The sequence below is a fragment of the Trichosurus vulpecula genome, chromosome 3 (assembly GCF_011100635.1).
Source record: "Trichosurus vulpecula isolate mTriVul1 chromosome 3, mTriVul1.pri, whole genome shotgun sequence".
Taxonomy (NCBI): domain Eukaryota; kingdom Metazoa; phylum Chordata; class Mammalia; order Diprotodontia; family Phalangeridae; genus Trichosurus; species Trichosurus vulpecula.
The window spans coordinates 348,464,510-348,487,067 of record NC_050575.1 but is presented as its reverse complement, the minus strand read 5'-3'; the positions used below and the strand labels follow the sequence as shown (position 1 = coordinate 348,487,067).

The 22,558-nt window shown below is 39.4% G+C and overlaps 1 protein-coding gene across 1 annotated transcript in view; it reads left to right on the top strand.

The window, feature by feature from the left end:
- The window catches only part of CAMKMT (calmodulin-lysine N-methyltransferase), a 536,340-nt gene extending 516,295 nt beyond the window's left edge, over window positions 1-20,045 (top strand). The window contains 3 exon segments of the mRNA XM_036750026.1: window positions 77-140; window positions 13,330-13,461; window positions 19,451-20,045. Of these exon segments, the coding sequence (XP_036605921.1) occupies window positions 77-140; window positions 13,330-13,461; window positions 19,451-19,528 (274 nt within the window). The 3' untranslated portion in view covers window positions 19,529-20,045.
- Window positions 20,046-22,558: the final 2,513 nt, after the last annotated feature.

Sequence of the window (22,558 nt, the reverse complement as noted above, 5' to 3'; positions counted from 1 at the left end):
TTGTACTTATCTGCATTAGTATCATTAGAATTGAAAACCCATTTTAATCTGGATTCTGTTCTCTTCTCAATGTCAGCCTGTTTCTGGACCAGTACAGACCTAGCCTTGTTGATGCAATAAAGAGATTACTCCAGCCCAGTGTAAGTATGTTTCTATTTTCTCCTGAACACTGGCTTCAGAATAATTAGTCTGTGCACAATGATTGAGAGAGAGAGAGAGAGTAATGGAATGGCAGGATTAATGTCATGTAATACTTTAATACTTATTATGTCCAACTTCAATTGAGTCTTCTAATCTATCAGATTCTTTCCTAATCATAAACCAGGAAACTTCTTACACTTGGCCTTCTGATAAGGAACACAGTGGGTAGCAAAAGAAATGAAAGCGCTTCAAAGATAGGGTGAAATCATTTGTTATCAAAGCGTTTGTGGAGTATGTGCTTTTGATAACAATGTCTTCATATTAAAGTAAAAGTACAAGATGGAAAGTTTTTACTTTGGCTCCTATCATGCATAATCCCTTCAATGGTAACCTTTGCCATTGCGTACTTATTTATTGTGAAAGAACATTATTTTTCCTCTCTTCATTTCTGTTTATGTCAAAGGGAAAGAACTTTAGATGAATCTGGATATTAAAACTTCTTTTCTTTCCAAAGTAAGCCCCGTATTTACATATTACAGACATTAGGTCACAATGAAGCTAGGCATGGCATCAAGCTTTGTGCACATTTTTTTACATTTATACATCCATTTATGCCTGTGAGTAAATTACATAGTTTATATCTACCCTTATTTTGTTGGGCTGTTATGCTAAGCTAGGAGGTCCTAAAACCGAGATGGAGAGTGAATGAATGTCTATTTAAAGCAGGGAAACATGTTTAAAGCCCAAGCATAAAAAAATTATGTAAGTATGTGAGACACTTGCTGTGCCCTAAGAATTTAAAATAGGTTAATGATGTTAACCTAGTTCTGACCCACTCACTATAAGGCAGAAACTTACATTTCCATAGGAAATGAGATAGACTATCCATGAAGAAAAGAATTTCCAAATTTTTGTTTTAAAAGTCTTTAAAGAAAATAATTTATACTTTGGTCTCTAACCTCAGTCAGACTAATAATACCTTTTAATCTTGTGTTTATATCTTTTCCTTGCTGAAAGCTCCTAAAGCATTCTGATAACCATCCTCTGCTTTACACTGTTGTTGGGGGTTTTATTTTTTAATTTTGTTTTCTCTAAGTAGCTCCCAAATGTATAAATAGCTTCCTCTGAAGAATTCCAAAAGCTTTGTAAGTATTAATCAATTAAATTAGATTGGCCTTTGTAGTCCTCACCGTGAGGTAGGTAGATACTCCTGAGGTGAGGAAGGGCCATACTCTGAGCTATTGAAGGCTGCCTCCATGGTTGACTGATCATTCTAACTTGGGGGTGGAGGAAGGAATGTCTGGCAACTTGGTCCTCCTGGCTAGCCTTGGAGGCTGGGAGCCACAGCTCAGAGGTAAGCCTTTAAAATGTGGTGCATGTTAAAGAAGAACGGCATTGAGATTCTGGAACGGGGAGGTTTGTGGAAAAATGTCATCAATCAATATGTCATTTTCAGTTTCCCCTGGATCTTGCATGGTACAAACAGTCCTTCCCTAATCACCGACATTCCTTCAAAGCAGATTTCTGGCAAATACAACTAATTACATTTTGCTAAGGATTTGCCTGATCTACCTGGGATCACAGTAGAAGAGTACTCGGGTAACAAGTGGGTCAAAGGGCAGATTAAACTGGGATCTTTAGCAGTTCTCCTGCCCCTCTGTTAAAAATTGAACCATCGGGCCATGCACCCATCCTTACAGCAAACCATTGCTGAAGGAAGGCAGCCAATAGACCGAAGTGCCCAGAGCTGTGGGAAGAATGCAGCAAATGCCAGATGGTAGTTGGTGTTTATCCACAATATTAGAAAGATCCGAATCTCTGAATCGGGAGCTAAAATAAAATGAAATGACACCAGTTAAGACTTGTTTACGGTAGCAGATACCCCCTCTTAGTGGGTACATAGCACAGTGGACAGAGTGTTGACCCCAAGCCAGGAAGATCCAGCTTCCAATTCCAACTTGAAGCTGTGTGCCCTTGGGCATGTCACGACTTCTCTGGGCTCTAATTTCCTCATCAGTAAATTGGAGACAATAATACCTATAATACCTACCTTACAGGGCCATGATGAAGCATGAATGAGGCAAAGTGTGTAAAGTGTTTTACAGATAGTCAAGGGCTAAGTAAAATGTTAGTGATTATTGTTGAAACTAACATTCATATGTCAAATTCCTCAGGACCAAGGCCCAGGTTTCAGGTATCTTTTTGACATATGGAGGCTCTAGTATTATTGAGACACACACATACACACAGACACAGAGAGAGACAGAAACAGAGACAGAGAGAGAGAAGAGAGAGAAAGAAAGGAAGAAGAAAGGAAGGAAGGAAGGAAGGAAGGAAGGAAGGAAGGAAGGAAGGAAGGAAGGAAGGAAGGAAGGAAGAAAGGAAGGAAGGAAGAAAGGAAGGAAGGAAGGAAGGAAGGAAGGAAGGAAGGAAGGAAAGAGGAGGAGAGGAAGGAGAGACAGTGAGAGACAGAGAAGAGGGAGAGACAGAGAGCATATTTTAGTCTAAGAATGATAAATCCAAGATTTCTTTAAAAATTAAAAAAAACCCTTTTCTTTGTTACATGGGATAATGGGAATTTGCCTTACTGATGGCTAAATTATCTGAAGGTGGCACAGTGGATAGAGCACTGGGCCAGCAGTCAGAAAGACCTGAGTTCAAATATAGCCTCCATCACTTACTAGCTGTGTGGTCCTAGGCAAGTCACTTAACCTCTGTTTTCCTCACTTTCCTCCTAGGATTGTTTTGAAGATTAAATGAGATGATATTTATAAAAAGTACTTAGCACAGACCCTGACACATAGTAGGCACTTTATAAATGCTTACTCCCTTCCCACTATCTTCAATTTAACCAACCTCTCCAAGGTTTGAGGGCACAAATGCTGTAGGGATTCTAACAGATCAATAAGGAAGAAAAATATGGTTCTGTAGCACTTACAGATCTACAAAGCACTTCCTTCACTCCACTCATGTGAAATCGGTGGGCAAGCACTCTGATCCTCATCATACATTCCCTTATTCTCAGAGAGGGGATGACAGTGAGGAGCAGGAACCTGATCTGACCTGGGGTTGCCAACAAGTATACTGCTCTTCCCTCTCTGCCCCACTGTCTTCATTTGGAAGCAGCATTCACAGCCCTCTGCTAATAATTCAAAGTTCTGACAATTCCACATGAGATATTCATAGGGAGTTCTTAGGACACTCGGTACTTCCATCACCATATTATTTATATACAACACCAGCGTTAGCTAAACCCTCCCTACTTGCAGGAAATACCCACTTGCTGAAGATCAGTGAATCAGCTTATTGAGGGCTAATTACTCATGGAACTCTAGTGTGCAGGGTGAAAGTGCAAAAGTCTTCCTTTATCTCTCTCCATAGGTACAAATGCCACCCAAGTAGCCTCCATGTTTGGGGAGGCGGGGAATGCCTGGAGATCCATTTGTTTTGCAGTGAACAAAGGCTTAAGGGGCCCATTCTGAAATTTGTGCTTGGAAAGTGTTGGGGCAAAATTTTCTCCACTTAAGAGATTGATCACTTGTAAATGCCATTCCCTGAAAAAAATGATTTGACTCCTAGGGAAATTTCAACCCCTAGATTTCTAGCTAAAGCAAAACCAGCTGCTGGTTCCCAATGTGTCCAGAGGCCAAGAATGGCAAGTGGAGGGGGTTGGGGTGGAGGAGGAGGGCTGCTACTCAGCTCTTCAGAAGATTATAAATAGGGATGTGGCTGAGGGAGAAAGGGTCCCTGGAGAGAGCTTAATGAGCAAGGCAGGTTTCCAGTTTGGTCGAGGAGCAATGGAGAAATCTCAGGGTTGTGTCCCAGCCCTGCTGCTAATCTGACACCTGTTCCTGGGTGGGCAATTATAGACAATCTCCCGACAAGGAGCAGTAAGATTCACCAGCAGAGACTTGAGTTGGGGCAGGAAATGTTTGTCACCTGCTAAGAATGAAAACTTTCCCAAATTCCCCAGTTCAGGGGAAACTACAAAGACAATGGATGTCACTTCTGCCAGAATTCAACAGTGCTGTGCGTGAGAAGATTCTGCAGCAAATCTGCAAGAAGACAGCAATATGAATGATAGTGTAAAAAAAAAAGGTTGGAATCAGCAAACTGTATTCAAAGAAGCAACACTTCCCTTTTTTGGTGACTGGCTTCTTGTCACTGATGATTGATAGAGCGAGATGCACCGAAGTCTATACTAACGCGAGTCTCTAGCAATCCCAGTGTCTGAGATCGGAGGCCCCAAATGTAATTTAAAATAAGGCAACAGCCTGCAGGTTGAACTATGGACCAGAAATGACAACTAACAAACTGTATCTGCTAATTCTCCTCAGAAATGGTTTCGGCGTATACAGAGAGGGCATTCAGGGAAGCTAGGAAATAGGAGTTTACCTAGGACCAGGAGGAGATTTGGGGGACAGCAATATTGACAGGTCTCCTGCTTCTTATCACTGTTCCCAAATTGTCAAGAATTCAAAAATATCACTGCAGACTTCATTTAACCTTCTCTGGAAACTAGCCTTAGCCTAACTGCCAAATTCCAGGAGCCCTGACTCTATCTGAGAAGTGCTGTAAATGTAAATGATGGGCTCTCTCTTTAGAAGAGCAATTTCTTTTTACTGACAGATTTTCTCCTCTTTTTTATCTAACATCTGTAATCTACTTTATTTAAGTGACATTTAGTACAAACTGTTTTTGCTTGTCTCATGGAAATTGGTTTTGTGAGCAAGGGCTGAGTGCTGTGAGAAGAAGACAGGGTGCCAGGAAACCCAGGTTCTTGTCAATTTTTCTACCAACTCTTTGGCCTATATCATTTTTTTGTCTATTCCTGGGTGAAAATGACAACTTACCAGGCAATGGTGAGGACCTGCAAGGGATTGTTTTGAGAAGAGCCAAGTTGATTCAGTTTCTCTTATAACTCAAAGAGCCTAAAAGAGAATACGTAGCCTCCCTCCTAGAGAGAGGAGCTATTGAGGGGATACGGAAGAGAAAAAGTAATAAGATATATAAAATCTTTCCTCACTGAGAACTATAAACTATGTTAGTAATGCTAAAGATTAAAGGCCAGCTAGTGATCTCTAAAATAGAGGTTCTTAACGTGTGTGTGTGTGTGTGTGTGTGTGTGTGTGTGTGTATGTGTGATGGAACCCTTTGGCAGTCCAGGAAAGTCAATGCCCACTTTCACTTACCCCTTCTCAGAATAATGTTTTTAAGTCTATAGAAGATCATATAACACATAAAAATTGGTTGCCCAAGAAACCAATTATATTGAACTAGTTATAAAAAATATTTTTAAAACAAGTTCACGGACCCCAGGTTAAGAACCCTCTCTCTAAGAAGGCATAAGGTCTTTCTCCAGCTCACACTTTTTCTAAAAAGTGCATTGCAAAGTATAAAAGTGGCTAAATAAATGTTAGTTGTTGTTATTCTGACCTCACACCTGAGGAAGAGTGCTCAGTTTCTTCGTCTTTGAAATGAGAAGATTGGCCTACATCACCAATTCTGGACACCCTAGCCTGGCTCAGAAGGCTCTTCCTGGCTTGGCCCCACCTCATTGAGCAGCCTTTACACTCTACCTCTTGCCCAGCACTGATTCCCCTCCATTTAGGTTAGTCCTGTTGCTGTCCTTCACCTCAATTCTTGTTCGTGCTGCTTCACCTCACCTGGAATTCCCCTCCACTCCCCCATTGCAAAACCTAATTTTCCTTGAAAGCAAAATTTAAGACCTTCATTCATCTTTTATACTTTATCGTGAAATTTAGCATTTGATTACATACTGCTTTGTATTGTTCTCTAGTTTCATCAGCGTAAATCAGAGTAAATTCCTTGAGAGCTGGGCCAACGTCCTATATATTTTTTGGTAACCCCACCATACTGCATCGCACCAGATTAGGCACATAGATGTTACTAGGTGTAGGTCAGTGGTATCAAACTCAAATAGAAACAGAGCCACTAAACTTTATGTAAGGATCCCTAATGGCCTCACATTGACTTAGAAAACCATATATTAACATGATCCATGTTCCACTGTATTTTTATTTATTTTGTCAAGTATTTCCCAACCACATTTTAATCTGGTTCTAGTGGGCTTGACTTGGAGTCAGGAGACCTGGGGCCAAGACCATAGGTAAATAACCTTTCTAAATGTGTTTCTCAAAACATGGTCCAGAGTGTGACTCCTTTCATGGGGTCTGGAAAGTCAAAACCATTTAAATAATCCTACTAAGAAGTTTTAATTTCCAATACAGTAAATATCAATTGACATTATCACATGTAAAAAATGCTCTTTGGGGGATCCCCCATAGTTTTTGAGTGCAAAGGGGTCCTGAAACCAAAAAGTTTGAGAACTAATGCTCTAAACTTAAGTTTCTTCATCTGTAAATGGAAACAGTGATACTTTGTACAACCTACCTTACAGAGTTCTTATGAAGAAAGCACTTTGAAAATCTTTATGTAATTGTCGGTCTGCTATGTGACTCAGTGGATAGAGTATTGGGCCTGGAGTCAGGAAGACTCATCTTCCTGAGTTCAAATCTGGCCTCAGACACTTATTAGCTGTGTGACCCTGGGCAAGTCACTTAACCTTGTTTGCCTCATTTTTCATCTGTAAAGTAAGCCAGAAAAGAAAATGGTAAACCACTCTGGTATCTTTGCCAAGAAACCCCAACTAGAGTCTTGAAGAGTGGAACACAACTGAGAAACAATTGAACAACCAATATAATTGTGAGTTGATATTTTTTAGAAAATTACTAAAATGCTTGTCATAAAAGGGATAAAAAACATTTTATGAGCCTAAAACACTCCTCTTAAAAATTTTAAATCATACTAATTAAGTAAATACAGAGCAAGGCATCATGGTATAGTGGATAGAGAACTGGCTTAGGAGTTAGGAAGACCTAGGGTCTGGAGGCCGTATAACACAGTGGAAAGGGCACTGGGCCTGGAATCATAGAATCTGGGTTCGAATCCCATTTCTGACACTACTCCCTGTGTGATATTGGGCAAGTCACTTAATTTTCCTGGGCCTCTGATTCCTTCCGCATATCTAAAATTAAGAGATTAGACTAGATGGATGACCTCTAAGGCCCCTTCCAGCTCTAAACTGATAATTCTATGAATAAGTTCCACCTTCGACATATACTGGCCATATGACCCTGCACAAATCCCTTAGCCTCTCAAGACTCTTAAGTTGCTGATATGCATTGGTAGAAGGAGTTTCTTTACTGGGGACTTTTCTACTCCAATGAAATCACAAGTTAGGCCAAAAAAAAAAAAAAGAAAGTGAATCCATATGACTCCTGCAAAATGTCTACAGATTCACTCAAGATGTATATAAGATCAATATGTAGAACTTCTGCCCTCTCTAGGGATAAATGAACAAAAAAAGGAAAAAATTATCATAAGTAAAGGTTTGCATTTGATTTAGTGATCTTTCTGAATTTTAAAAATACTTTGTAAATGTAAATATATAGGAAGTTACAACTTTGATGAATGGAAAGTCACCTGTTAAAAGTCATGATAATTTGACATCCATAGAATTCTTATGTTTTTAATTTTTAGAAAACAAAAAATGCAAAGTTTATCTGCCAAGATCCTGCTGGGTGTATTATTGTTTTTTTGCTGGTATTTTTGAAGACCCTTAAAACGATGATGAAAATTATAATAATCCTGTCTTTCCTCCAACATATTTGAGTATGATGAAAGAAGGAAGTGTAACATTCCCTCTAGGGCTGTTTCCCCAACTCCTATCCAGATTAACTGTGTAGGTTCCCAGATGGTTGTGTCTTCTAATGCTATTGCTCCCGAACACTCACTGATGTATGCACCCTATTAATAATTAGAATCAGGTGAACTCCCATTAACTTTTAGAAAAGAGATTAACTGAAGAGGGTATGGCATGAATAATGGGTACAAAATATTCTTCCTACAGCAGGTGTACATTCCCCCTTTTCACATGTTCCATTGGAGAATGGGAGTATAGTGGTAGTGAGGTCTGTGGCAAAGGGTGCCTCCCAACTCCTGTCCCCAGACCCCTTTATTCCTTTGTGGAACCTTCATGAAGCTCTCCTTAGATATTTTTAGCTGTCTCTCTGCTAGGCTCTAGGTGTCAGTGCCTTTCTAAAGTCCATAGCTAGCTCTTCTCTCTTCAAGTATCATATTCCTTAAAACTATAGCCATCCTCATCCCTAAGTATTTCCACATTTGTCTGCAAGGGCTTCCATTGTCATTAGCCACTACTTCTCTGGTAGCAACTGCTACTGACTCTGGTTGCTGGTGGGACTTCTGATAGGACCTCGGTGGATTTCCTGAATTCATGTAATCATTTGGGCACAGTCTAGTCATTCATGTAAGAACAGGAAAGAATAAGCACAAAAGAATCAGAGGTACTATGTGTTCGTGGATACATGTTGACCAGATGGGGCAATGGAGCCAGCTTGACCCCCACCACCACAGAAGCTCAAAGTATCTCTTCTCATTAAAAACCACCAAAGAAAAGAGAATGAGATTTGAGTGTATCACACCTTTTTTATACACTCAATTCAGGATTAACATATAGTATCAGCCTTTGAATCATCATGACCAGAAACTTACTATCATGGTGACTTGGACTGAAACTATCTGCATGAGCTGAAGGGACTAGGTACTCATTGGTCAGTCTCTTTATTACTTTTCTTATTTTAATTATTATTATTAATTATTAATTTTCAGTCCTCATCTAATCATCTGGGATGCATTTTGAACTCATTGTCCCTATCCCCAATCCAGAACAATTCTCTGGGGTCCAAGAGAGATTCAAATATTGCCCTTTTTAAATACTTTACCCAGCGCCTTTTATCAAAAAAATTTCAGAAAAGTAACCTTCATAGATCTTACACTGTTACAAATTTACAGGCAGAAATTATAATCCCCCCCCCATACAGAATTATGCAGATTCAACAAATCACATTTTATAAAATTTAGCAGAAATTATTTCTTACCTTATGGTTATAAAGTACCTGTCTCAGTGCTTGCAAAGACATGTACCACCATAGTATAGCACCACTCAGGGACTACTTCCCCAACCCCCATTAACATTGGTGAGCAAGGTCCCCAGAAGACATCATATGACTACCCTCAGGATTTTAGAGGTAACCTTGAGGGATTGTGTTTCCATTATTGCTTATGAGCCCCCACTGGTGTGCTTCCCATTGATTATTGGCCAGTTGTCTCAATTAGCTTTTAGAAAAGGGTATTTGCTGAGGTAGTACAGTAAGAATATTTAGTATAAAACATTCCCCCCCCCAACTGGAGGCACATTCTTGCTCTGGACACATCTTGGGGAAAGTGGGCTCAAATTTAAAATATAAAGATAGAGAGACTGTATAAATAATGCATGTGACAAAAGGGTATCTCATACTGGAAGTCCTTTTCTTCCTCTGTAGAGCCTTTAGGAGGTGCCTCTTAAATGCATTTGCCCTATGGGTTCTGAGCATTGGTGCCTTTGTAGAGTCTGTAGCTGGCACATTTCACTGTTACAAGGGATCACAGTTCCAGAAGCTACCACTGTTCTTAGATGAATTTGCTTCATTTGTCATGAAATGAATGAAAAGGTCATTTATTAAGCACTTACAGTCTGCAAACCACTGTGCTAAGCACTGCGGATACAAATAAAAGAGTAAGATAGTCCCTGCTCTAGGGGCAGCTAGGTGGCACAGTCAGTAGAGCACCAGCCCTGGAGTCAGGAGGACCTGAGTTCAAATCCAGCCTCAGACACTTGACACATGTACTAGCTGTGTGACCTTGGGCAAGTCACTTAACCCCAATTGCCCTGCCAAAAAAAAAAGGAAAAAAAAAGAGATAGTCCCTGCTCTCAGGGAGCTCACATTCTAGTTGAGGAGAAACACTTATGGAAAGTGTCCACTGCAAGCAAGATGGAAAGGTCCCATGGTCCTTAGGGTGCAAGGGCAAAGTATATCTACTATAACTCCTCTTCCTTAATGTCATTTCTACTGATAAAATCTTCTAAGTTTCTGATATTGAACCACTTACAGTAAAAGGACCCTGGTGAGAACTTTGTTTTCTGGGTCTTCAGTAGATCGTAGCCGTAGTGCTTGCAGGAACAGTTAGTCACCGGGCTGTAGCTCCACAGGAGTTGTTTCCCAGGGTAAATGCATTGCACTCTTCACCATTCATTGCTGTTGGTTCCAGTAGACTCCATGACCAAGCCTTGTCACCAGAGTCCCCTCTGATATGTCATCAGAATCTCCTGAACTGGGAGGAGAGAGACACAGAAATAGAGACAGACTCTCCACCCCACCATCAAGTGATTCCCTCATAGTCTTGACTGGCAATCTTCAACCACTATGTTTGCTTGACAGTGGACTTTACTATCCTGAACTGGCTTGTTTTGTTTTATACATAGGCCAAGAAGTGTGTCCTATTCTTTCATCCAATCACAGACTATTTCCTGAGTGGCATCAACTGCCTATCCAATTGTCAAAAGACTTAATTTTTCTCAAATTGATTAATGACCCCCTTTCATCCAACTTACACACTGAATCATTCAACTGAGGTGCCTTCTTTAATTACATTAATTGGGGTGAAGATAGAAGTCCCCAGCCAGAAGGAAGGAAGGAAGAAGGGAGGAAGGAGGGAAAGAAGGGAGGAAGGAAGAAAAGAAAGAAAGAGAGAAAGAAAGAAAGAAAGAAAGAAAGAAAGAAAGAAAGAAAGAAAGAAAGAAAGAGAAAGAAGGGAAGATAAACTTAAAAGTAAATAAATAATAGGCTCAAATAATTACTATCTGCCATTATTTCTCTTCTTATGAGGTATGATGCCATCCCAGAATGAACATTGTAACATTACAATAAACTGAAGATAGAGCCTATTAGAAATGAGAGGTGACTTTACTTCATATACAGATATTTTTAAATGAAGTAGGCCTCTTTGTCTCCCAAAGGCTTTAGTTTTTAGATCATTCAGCATATGTATTTGGTCACCAAAATTTTATATACCATTCAACTAAATTTTAAAATTATTTATTAAGTGCCTAAAATTCCTGGCCCCCAGGCCCTGGAGAGACAAAAAGATGATATAAAACAAAGACCCTGCCCTTAAGGAGGGAAAGACCTGTATGCAAACAACTATTTTATGGGCAGAATATAAATTAAGTTCAAAGATAGTGTCAAAAAGGGTATAGGGAATGGTGAGATCACTTCCAGACATCCTTTAGCTTTCCTGCCAGATTTAAAAGGCCAAGTGACTTACCCAAGGTCACCCAGCAAGTTAGTGGCAGAATCTGGATTGGTTTTGTGAAACTGAACATCAACTTAACCCAAGAAGCCCATGGCAGTGATTTAAATGTATAACACAGATAATAGCTTTAAAAATTTGACTCTCTCATTGTGACCATAAAACAATTCTGGAAGGCAGCTTTAAATGAAACAGTTTTCATTGTTCAGACATCTAAAAAGCCAACCAGCTTTCAGAAATGACTAAATGACCCACTAGTATTCTTTATTCTTTTTTCTTTTTTAATGGAGGCTTTTGCTCCCCTGCTGAGACCACGTATTATATCCAGTTTCACATCAGAATGAATTTTTGTGGCTAAGTTTGAAAACCTCCTGAAAATAGCAATTAATAATGGAAAAGCTGACAGACCCATAAGCATAGTGGCATGAATGGCGCTGCTATAATTACGTGCCTTGGTGTGCTTATATACATGTAAACACATTACAAAAATATAGCATGTGTGTGTGTATGTGACAGTATGTCCTCATACAGGTAGTTGAGGAAGTAAGTGCATATATAGCAAATTCAAATCAACAAATATTTATGGAATATAAAATGTGCATGGCCTTGGATCAGGTGCTATTAAAGATAAAATTTCAGTTTTACATGTGGGTCAGCTTCCTTATTTCTCAAAGTGCTTTACATAAGTAATTTCATTTGATCCTCAAAACAACTCCTTGCTTGAAGACATTGTTACACGATTTGACAGATGAAGAAACTGAGACAGTGAGATTAAGTGACTTTCCATCAGAGCTGGCACAGGAATTGGGGTCTGATGGCTCTGATTCTAGTATTGTTTCCACTATTCTGTGCTATATTCTTCTACCACTCTAAATGACAGTCTGTTCTTCAGGGGCAAATATGGTATGTTTTCATGATTGTAAAATCTCCCCCAAGTGATGCTTCACTGGAGTAGCCAAGTGTCGATAGCCTTGAAAATAACTAGGAACTTGAAGCCGTCTTTAGAAAGACAAAGATGGTTTGACGATTTGAACACCTGAAAATTTGGGAAGGAGAACAAAAAACCTATATGACATCCTTGTAGTTGTCATTCAGAGGAACTTTATGTCAGAGCTTTCTCCAAAATCAAGGAAATACCTTGTTGAAGAAGAAAAAAAAATATTTCTTAAGGCTATCTGGCACTTAGTGAAGTCTGTGTTTCTATTAGTTTGCTCTATTAAATCAGTCTCATTGAAACTCAAATATTGGAATGCTAGAATTAGTTGCTTCATGAGAATCATGGCCATTATGATGGATTCCAATGAAGCTGGAAGCCAAGAGACAGTAGCCTTTTACCCACATGTTAATGGAAAAGGCTGATGGTAGCAGTGAAATCTGAATACTCTATATGTTCATTAAAAAAACCCTCAAAACTTGGTGATCTTATGTGTTTTTATGAAACATTTCTTGGCATGAGGCTCTGATCACAAAGGCATTTTTAAGGGATAATAAATGGACATTGTGTACCCCTATATCTACAAATAATTTTGAGATGTTCTGCATTGTATACATGTGTTCAGCTGTTATTTGACACCCCCTGGGTATTTAATAACAGTGGGTATGTGCTACTGTTCTAGGCACTCTGTATGACCAAGAGATTTCTGTGTTAGACTTTAGAAAGATGGTGTGTATTCTATCAAACACCAAATTTCAACATCATTCCATTTGTTATGTGTGTTACTTGTGTGATAATGGTTCATTTTTGATGTGGAAAAAAAACTTGTCAAAATATAATTTTTCTTTTTGCTAAAATCTAGTCTTATTATGAATGGCTAGTTTCATTATTCCCTCTGTGGAAGCAGAGAACAATTGGGTCTCCCTGCCTAAGAGCAGCTCTCTAAATGCTCGTACTAATGTCTGTTATGTTTGGTCACTTTCCAGTTTGAAAATGTGTGAATTTCCTTTCTAATGTTCTAGGGAAAAGCGATGGTATTTGCCCCACTCCGAGGGACTACTTTAAACCAGTTTTGCAATCTAGCTGAAAAAGCTGGTTTCTCTCTCCAAAGACATGAAAATTATGATGAACACATTTCAAACTTCCACTCCAAGGTTAGTTTTCTGCTTGTGTTAGATAACACTTTAATCCGCATTGCATTTTGAAGAGATCATGGTCTTTTTGGCAGGTAACCTAAATATTTGATTAAAGTACTCCTTAGGTGTGTTGCTTCTGAACAGCTATTTGTATCTGATTATTTTTGTGTGGCAAAGTCATCTTTTATCTTTGCACGTCTAGGAGGATTTTACAGAAACAGTGCCTGTTTACTCTTTTTTCTGTAACAAACTAATCTTTCCATTCATAATAGACTAATTTGTGGGATGCAGGGGAAATGGCATAGAAGTGAATAATAAACAAGCATTTATATTTTGATGAAAAAACTTGCTGCCTTTAAGTAGGTTAAATGCTTTGCTGTCCCAAAATAAATAGAAGGTGGATGTCTAATTGTATCATATCGTACCGTCAATCCTTATCTCCCCTGGCTTTATAGCTGGGTCAGTTGGCAGTTTCAGACCGCTAAATCTCATACAGAATTTCACAGTTGCGAGGTTATATGTCAGATCGAGGAGCTACAAGATTTAGGTCAAAAGCACTTATCTGAGAGTGATTTCTAAGCTTGCTTACATAAAGCAGTGTTATCAGCCTTTTTATTATTTATAGGAGAAGAGTAATGTAGGACATGGAGAGGCAGGTGTTCCACAGAAAACTTTTTAGGAATCCCACGTTTGTTAATACATGTCAGGCTTATCAGGATCACATTTATTACCTCTGATGATTTTAGGGCATTGCTCCATGCCTCACAGAAATCGCCTGTGCTGAGCTAATCTGACCTCAGCAAGATCCTTTGGCTTGTCATGATTTTGCAAGTTGTAGCTGCAAAAAGTAAAGGCCTGACCTTGATTTCCTCCTGGGAAAATATTAATAGCCTCTACAACACTCTTTATTACCCATTGGTATAGTAGGCAATGTCTTGTTTTTAGAAAAAAAAATGGATGCAGAATGAGTTTCATCTTTGAAGAGAGAATGAGGAAGCCAGGCACTTCCTGGAAATGCATTGACTTCCTGGGGTCACCAGGGTCCCATTTTAGTCCCTGGAAGAAGGTTTGCTAAAATGGGACCTTATGGACTGAAAGAGTTAAATACTTCTATAACTAGCAATTTATTCCTTCTGACAGAATCTGGTCCACCATTTATTATGGGGGGGGAGGGGAAGAAAATTACATGTAACTCTGCTCTCATCCAGTTGTCTAGAAGCCTATTTTCCATCATTCACCCCACCCCCAGAACAGGAGGAATGGCTTTTAGGGTATTATGTGGTAGGTGGAATGTTCTCTCATACTCCCCTTTTTCCTCCTTCCCTCATAACAGAGTGGTCTCCCCTCCAGCTATGGTTACTAGGGAAGAGATTAGAGGTACAGAGGTCACCTGATGATGAATTTTAACATGATGCCATGCACTTATATAAATGTGAATCATCATTATCATCTCCTGGAACATCAAATGTATTTTCTCATTGTCAGCTTGTAAAATCCAAGTTACCGGGTGATTACATGGGGCTCTGCACTGTGGGATGTGTCCACCCTGTCATCTACAGTGACCATTCTAAAGTCAACTGTAGAATCCTTGGCTACCCTCCCCACCCCCCTTACCTGTATAAGTGCTCAGTGAACAGTGACTCTCTCTTTAAACTCTGCCTGGTGCCTACCTCAGCATGGTGCACGCCCATAAATAAGCACCCTCAAAAATAATCATTGACTGATTGACTAGTTTCACAAAAGTAGCATTTATTGAATAAGTAGAATTGACAGAGGGCCTTAATTCATTATCTCAGCATAAATGTCTAAAAATCAAAGTATGTGAATTTTCCCCTTTTCATTCATTTTACATATTACCTCAGGGATCTCTTTTGTCATCTTTTAAGTAGCAGAAATGTAATACAACATTGCTGGGAGGAGATGTGCAGGGAGAGCTCTAGGTAATTGGTATAACATGATGGCAAGATATACTCAGTTTTTTGGTTATGTTTAGCCCAAAATGGGAAAGCATGCTGGATTTAGAATCAGGAGACATGGGTTTGAATCCTGGCTGCCTGGCTCTCGGTTTTCCTCATCTGTAAAATGAGGATATTGGGCTAGAAGATACCCATCCTGCTCAAAATCCTAAGATTGCATGACTCTAATATGGCATCAGTCAGCCTGAGGCCTCTTTGGTTCCTCTGTCAAGAGGGGGCCCTGACCAGAGACACACAGCACCACACATTCCAGCATTGCGGGCCTGGGATCACGTTAGAATAATTACTCTCAGGACAGACATATACCAGCAAAGCTATAAGGGATACACTTGTAGTCCTCATTTACAAAATGAGGGTGTGCAGGAGGGATCCCCACTGACCTCGGGCCTTCGGAGGTGGGTGGGGAGGTAGGTGTTGGTGAGCAGGGCTGACAGAGCTGGTCTGGAGTGAATGCTGTATCCTTACAGATTCAGAGGGCTCCTTTTAAAGGATTCATTCTGTGTCAAAGCCACCAAGAGAGCACCATTGTTTCTCTTTCACTACCATCCATCCCATCCCTCCTCAGGACAAAGTAGGAAGCGGTGCCCAATGCCAGACAAGTGACCCAAGCCCAGGAGTGCTTGCCTGGGAATGTGAACCTCCCCAGAGCAGGGTAGCGTGGGGTAGGGAGGTTAGGGGATGGTGACACTGGAAGCTGGTGAACCACAGCTTAAAAAAGTTTTCCCTCTTAGTGGGGGAAACCAGTTGTCTTCCCTCCTTCTCCTTGTAAACTTCCATCTTCCCTGGGATGAGACTGCTCCCAAATGAAGGAGAGGAGTTTTCCTTCAGGCTGCATGTTATCCTCTTAGCCCTACTGTTTTGGAATAGAGCGTAACCAGCTGGAGAACTGTAAGACGCCTGATAATACAGCTCTTTGCTGCTGTCCCGTCTTAATCTTGTTACACAAATGGTTGTGAAGAGATTCATGAATTTTAATTTTGCCCTCTGCATTAGTGCTTCATGTCACTCATACACAGCTGCCTCCTATGTAGAGTTTTTCACCCCTCCTCCTACAACAGGGGGAAAAAATTAGTTACAATCTTGGCAGTAGTGCAAGTTAAAAAAAAATCCACAGATTTAGGCAGCCACCCATGAAGCTGATTAACAGTCAGTGATCAGGAGGAACAGCTTTGCCTCTTAAACTTTTCACCTTTCATTGTTAGCTGTGAAATTTTATTTCCGTTAAAAAAGCAAGCCTGTAATCAAATCTGTGCCATTCTATACTTTCTGCCAGAGCTTTGGTTATACTGCACCCACCTTCTGCAGCCACCTTGCTCCGGAGCCAATCGGCACGAGGTGGTGGATGCTCTTAAAATACTGGTTTTGCATCCGTCCCAGGCGTTGGGAGGAAAAACAAAACCGGCTCGCTACTCCTACCTCTTGGGCCCTTTGCTAGCTAGTGATGGCAGGCACTGCCCAGTTCGGTGGCTCAAACGTGTCCAGATGTGAGACTGGCAAATTGTTGAGGGGCACAGAGATCTGACTTAGGAAATGGGAGGAAATACTATTAGCTTGGAATTTTGTTAATAAAAATCCCCTCTCATAGAAATAGCCTTTAAAATGTCATTTCCTCTAAAAGATTGTTGCTCTTTTTCTATCTCAAAACTACTTGTGCTGATTTATTTTCTTTCTGTGTGTATGTGTGTATGTGCTCACACGTTGTGTGTGTGTGTGTGTGTGTGTGTGTGTGTGTACGCGTGCACTTGGTAATGAAAATAGTCTCTGGCTCCGTGGTAAAGTCAGGACATTGTGTCAAAAGAACGGCCATATTGCATTTCTGCTTATCTATTCAAAATGCCACATTCTAAGTGGCTGGTGCTCAGAATCTGTGTGGTGTGCTGTTGATAATTGTGGATACTGTAAAGGGTAAACAGTATGAACTCCACTCCTGCAGCAGCTATTCACAGGGTAAGGCTGAGCGTGTTACACCCAATTATGAAGTAAAGCATAATGCTACTAATAGCAGCTATGTAATTTAGTTCAGTCCTCAAAGACCTTGCTTTAACCTGCAAAATTGAAAAATTGTTTTATTCACAATTTGCTTTTTGTTCATTTTTTTTTTAAAAAAAAAGGTGCCTTTTCATTTCTTAAAATTATAATTATTAATTGGGCACAGAAATATAGCTTTGATACGTGGAATTACTCTTAAGCCACATAACATTCCCCACCAAAGCAGGTATTTTTCTAACTGTTTTGTGTGTGTTTCAAGTACCCTGATGCTATAGTCTTGACACGTTCATGATCTGGTGACAGGTTATAATATTTTCTTGGAGGGTTCCCTCCTCCTTCATTGCTGGAAGGGCTCACAGATGGCATTGAACTGGACCTACCCCCTTCCAGGAATGAAGCCTCCGTTTTGGCCTGCAGAGGTCAGCACAGAATCCAAGTTAAAAGTGGTTTCTAGCCCATATTTACAGAAGAATTATTTATCCCACATATTACCTCAGGGACTTTATAAAGAGCTCATTTGAGTCTCTCTCTATTAGTACATTGTGAGTGAGTAGGTCAGCTGATTCAAGCTGAGTAATCAACTTTCCTTTATCCTCACTCCCTGAGGAAAGAATTCAGCTGCCTTTGCCTCTCTCCACCCAGTGTAAAGCATTTGGGGGGAATTCCCTCTGTCACTCTCCCAAGTGGAGGACAAGTAGGATCAGAGATGTTTGGACTTAGTAGGTCCTGACTGGTGGTTTTGCTATAGGAAATCTATGAGGTCATTTATCCTGTATTCTTCTAAGAATGAAAAGAATGGGGAACTGTGATTTAAAAAAAAAGATTTAAAAAAACCTTCCCTATGTTGGGGTGACAAGAATCTGTAAAGATCTTTCCAAATTGACAGTCTTCTAGGAAATAAATTGAAGTTACTTCAGCGATTATGCAACTAACACCTCAATAAAGTAGATTAGAATGAAAAGACTAAATCAGCTTTTTGCCCCTATGGAAAGAGAAAAGTATGTTAATTAATGAGGGGCCCAAAGCTTCCAGAGCCACTTCCCAGCTAAGGACTATGCTCTAGAGAAGGCCTATGCTCCAATTACATTTACAGTAGCGTGTCCTAGACTAGCTCATATTTTGTTTCTGGCCATTTTGGGAAAGAAAGCAGAGCTGAGCTGCTTTGTTTGTTAAATTGGGGGATCATGTTTGGCTGATTTATATCAATCCCTAAATTATTTCATTCTCCAATCGAAAATAATATGCAGGGTGTCCAAGGCATTTTTAAATAGAATATTTAACAAGTAGTAAAAAAAATCTGATCAAAGGTCTCAATGATTGGACACTCAAAATATGAGTTTGGTATTTATAACTAGAAAAACGTCTTTTACTGGCTGATTAATCCTAGGTTCATGAATCTTTTTTCTTTTAATTTTAATTCATTACGGAGGGCCTTATGGAGCTTGAGCTAAGGGGTTAGGGCTCTCTTTTTCTTTGAGAAAGGGATTTTTGAATTTCACATCATTAATTTTGAAAAAGGTAAAACAAATTAAAAAAAAAAAAACTCTTCAGGACCCGCTATAGGGCCTTTCTGATATCTAAGCCAGGCAAACCTTCTTGTTGTGTCGAGGTATCGCTGGGGTCTGCTAATGTCTAGTGATCTCTAACACAACGGGGTGGGGAGGAGGATGGAGCTGCAGCATCATTATACATAGCTTGGTCTAGGGATGGTAAGTTAACCTCCTGGTGAAAAACTTCGCACTTTCTGGTGAAATCCTCGGGTAATGTCATTAACTTCCTGAGTCAGTAATTTGTTGTTCAGATTCTTTCTGCAAAATGCTGTTTGGTTTGTGTCCTGAAAAGTACTGTTCACAAAAATAACCTATGATTTATATCTCCATAATGCTGTCACTGGGTTTCCATAGAGTGCGAAAATTTGTGTTTGCTTTTAAGTTGTGTATCAGGTTGTGGGTGCTTGGGGGATGATATTTTTCATAAATGGTTAAAGTAAGTTACTATCTATAGGTAAAAACTAATCCTCCCTTATTTTTTTTAATTTTCAGTTAAAAAATGAAGAGTGGGATACATATGAAGAAGACCTTCATTATCCACTTCTACTAGTTTTAACCAAACACGGATAAAAGACTAAACAACTCAGAAAAGGCAAACATCAATGTGTATAGTCATATATATTTTTCCAAAAAATCTGAACATTTAATTGATAAAAGAAAAAAAAATTGGGGGGTGGGGGCACGTTGATGTTGGAAAGTCCTAAGATTTCTGCCTCGTATCACCTCCAGAATATTTTAGGGTTTTGAGTTTCAGATTTTACCTTCTTTTAGATACAGTGATTCTCAAGCTCTCCAAAGCTGTGTTTTCCTTGTCCTCCCAGCCGACTTCATGCTCTTCCTGAATCAAACTGTTTTGTTTGCCTGTGAAAACTCACATATACTTGTGGTAAACTCTAATGCTTTTATGGTTCATTGGAAACAAAATTGGTTTTAGTTAGAGTTTTTATAGAGGTTTTCATGTTTAGGGGAAGACTTCTAAACAAGGCATACATCATGATTCTTCTTTTGCCCCAAATAATTGTCTTTGGAACCTCCCCTAAATTAACTGTTTCTCTCTCCTTGTGTCTCTGTCTCAGTCTCTCTCTCTCTCTCTCTCTCTCTCTCTCTCTCTCTCTCTCGCACACACACACACACACACACACACACACACACACACACACACACACACGATGCTTTTTTTCCCCTATAGATGTATAAGAAATCACCACATCAGACCAAAGCATCATAAACTGACCATTTGTCCTTTGGACACAATAGTTTGCCCAGCCCTCTGCTCCTCCTCTCCAATTATGTGTGATTAGTCTCAGTGTGTTGTGTCAAGAAGGGGGAGTGTGCTGAGTGCTTATTATCTGTTTAGGTACAAGAAGAGCACATTTAGGCTCTGACTATGAATGAAAAGTGAGCCTTTATCGAGTCTAAAATCTAACTGCTGCTTGTCTCCAGGCCACTTTAAAAACAGGTCCTTCCCAGAAAAATTCTAAACAAATGACTGATAAACTGGATTGCATGTATGGGATTTAAAAAAATCAGTTTTGCAATTATCTTATTTAAACCAAGCATGTATTATTATTTGAAGTACTTCCAGGGTATAGTAAACATTAAATGGGTGCTACCCAGGACTAATAGAGAATCACTTTTCTGCAGGTAATCTGAGTATATTCTTTCCTGGTGCTTCATCAAAATGGTTTAAATGCTTTTGTAGAAATCCAGATGTTTATCTGTAAAGGATCATCTGTGCACACTTAGCTGTAATGTCATTAGCAGGTTATCTTTGCATCCTCATTCAATACTAGAGGCAAAATAGTGGATATTTAATGTAAGGACCTTTTTTAAAAAAAATTAAAGAAAAGGGAAGATTTGGTGAGGACCCTTTTGCACGTTAAACAAGCTTGGCTGTCATAAAAACACCCACTCCTAAAAGTCTTCCTCTGTTCACGTCTATCATCAAACAAATTTTTCACCACCATTAGTTTGCATGTCCTTATATTCACCACTTTTTCTGCTCCATTAGAGCACCTAGATGGTTCTCTGAAGGCAGAGGTCAAGTCGCAGTTAGATCATACATTTCTTTCTCACAAAAACTTGAATTGCAATGCCAAGTGATGGGCTAACATCACAATAACAGCAATTTATTCCTCTTTGGATAAAACAGCAGTCTATTCTCAGTGTTAGATAAAGACCAGGGCAATGCAAACCAGCCATTTAGCTGAGTAGTTCAGCTAGTGGTAGCTCTCCTTTGGGGACTGTATGGGTTGCATACTGGCTGAATATTTTCTTGTTTAAAAATCAGAAGCATTTGGGATGTTTTAAATAACAGTGCACACAGCTGTCCTCCACTTTCTCCATACTGGGGGAAAAAGCATAGAATTTTTCCCCACCAAGACAGTTACAAAATCTGAGACAAAGAAAACCCCCTCACAGCACTGACACCCAAGACTGCCCGTTCTTTCTTTTGAGTGTGTGATATGTACAAATATACACCTATCTTCACAAAACACAACAGAATAATTAGACCATCTCATGAAAATACACAAATTGACAAGAATTTCATTTTCATTGGTGTGTTTAAGGTGGGGAAATTTCAGTATTTCTTTCTCTGAGAAGAAAATTTTTTAATGAACTGCTAAAATTTGGTTTCTTATGTCTGCATTGGGTGTAATGTTACCACATCCTGGTAAAAGATTGTGACTGGAAAACTTTCAAGGAGATACCTATGATATCCCCTACCTACAAATACACACAGTACAGGGGCCTGCTTATTGTATAGTTTAGTATGTGAATAAAAACATATCAATCGTTGACTGTAGAAGGTTAATGGTTCCTTAGTTATTCTTTCTAAAAAGAACTTTTCCTGGGAATAGCCCTACTCTTTAGATTCTTTAGAAGTTTATACGAGACTGGTATTGTATTCTGTGGTTGTGTTTAAAATGTGATCGAGATCTAGAAAGTTATGTCAAATTTTAAGAGAATGCTAATCCTAGGGTCAAAAATCATTTGACCTTCAAAATTTTCATGATGATATCTCTGTTAAGCTTTATGACTAAAAATTATTTTTAGATAGTGCCGTTAGACCCCCCCCCTCCCAAACTGTCATTAAAACGTATGATCCATTTCATTACATGGGCACTGTGGAAATGACTATTTCAAAAAGGAAGGCTTCTGTCTAATTAGGAACTCGTAAGTATTATGTCCCTCTACATTTTTCCTAGCTTCTGACAAATCTGTACCATGTTTAGGATGAAACATAAATTCCTAGGGCACCTCTGGCAGACTAACTTAATTTTGTCAATGCAAAAATTTTTCTGATGTTATCCATGGTGGTTTATCATGTGATGCTCTGAAAAGCCACGTTCGAGTTGGTTATGAAAAATATATTTTATTTTAGCACAAGACATATGATGTGAATTGGGATATAAGTGCTAGAAAAGGCTACCTACCTACCTATGCTATTTTGTATAAATCGTGTATTTTGTTGGCTTTTTGACTGAGCATGAAAATGTAACTTCCATTAGGGAAGGGTAATTTAGTTGCTTGGTATTCAGCAGAAAACTTGTCGGGGCCATAAAAGCTTTTCTGGCTGGTTCCTCGGGTGTTTTCAGA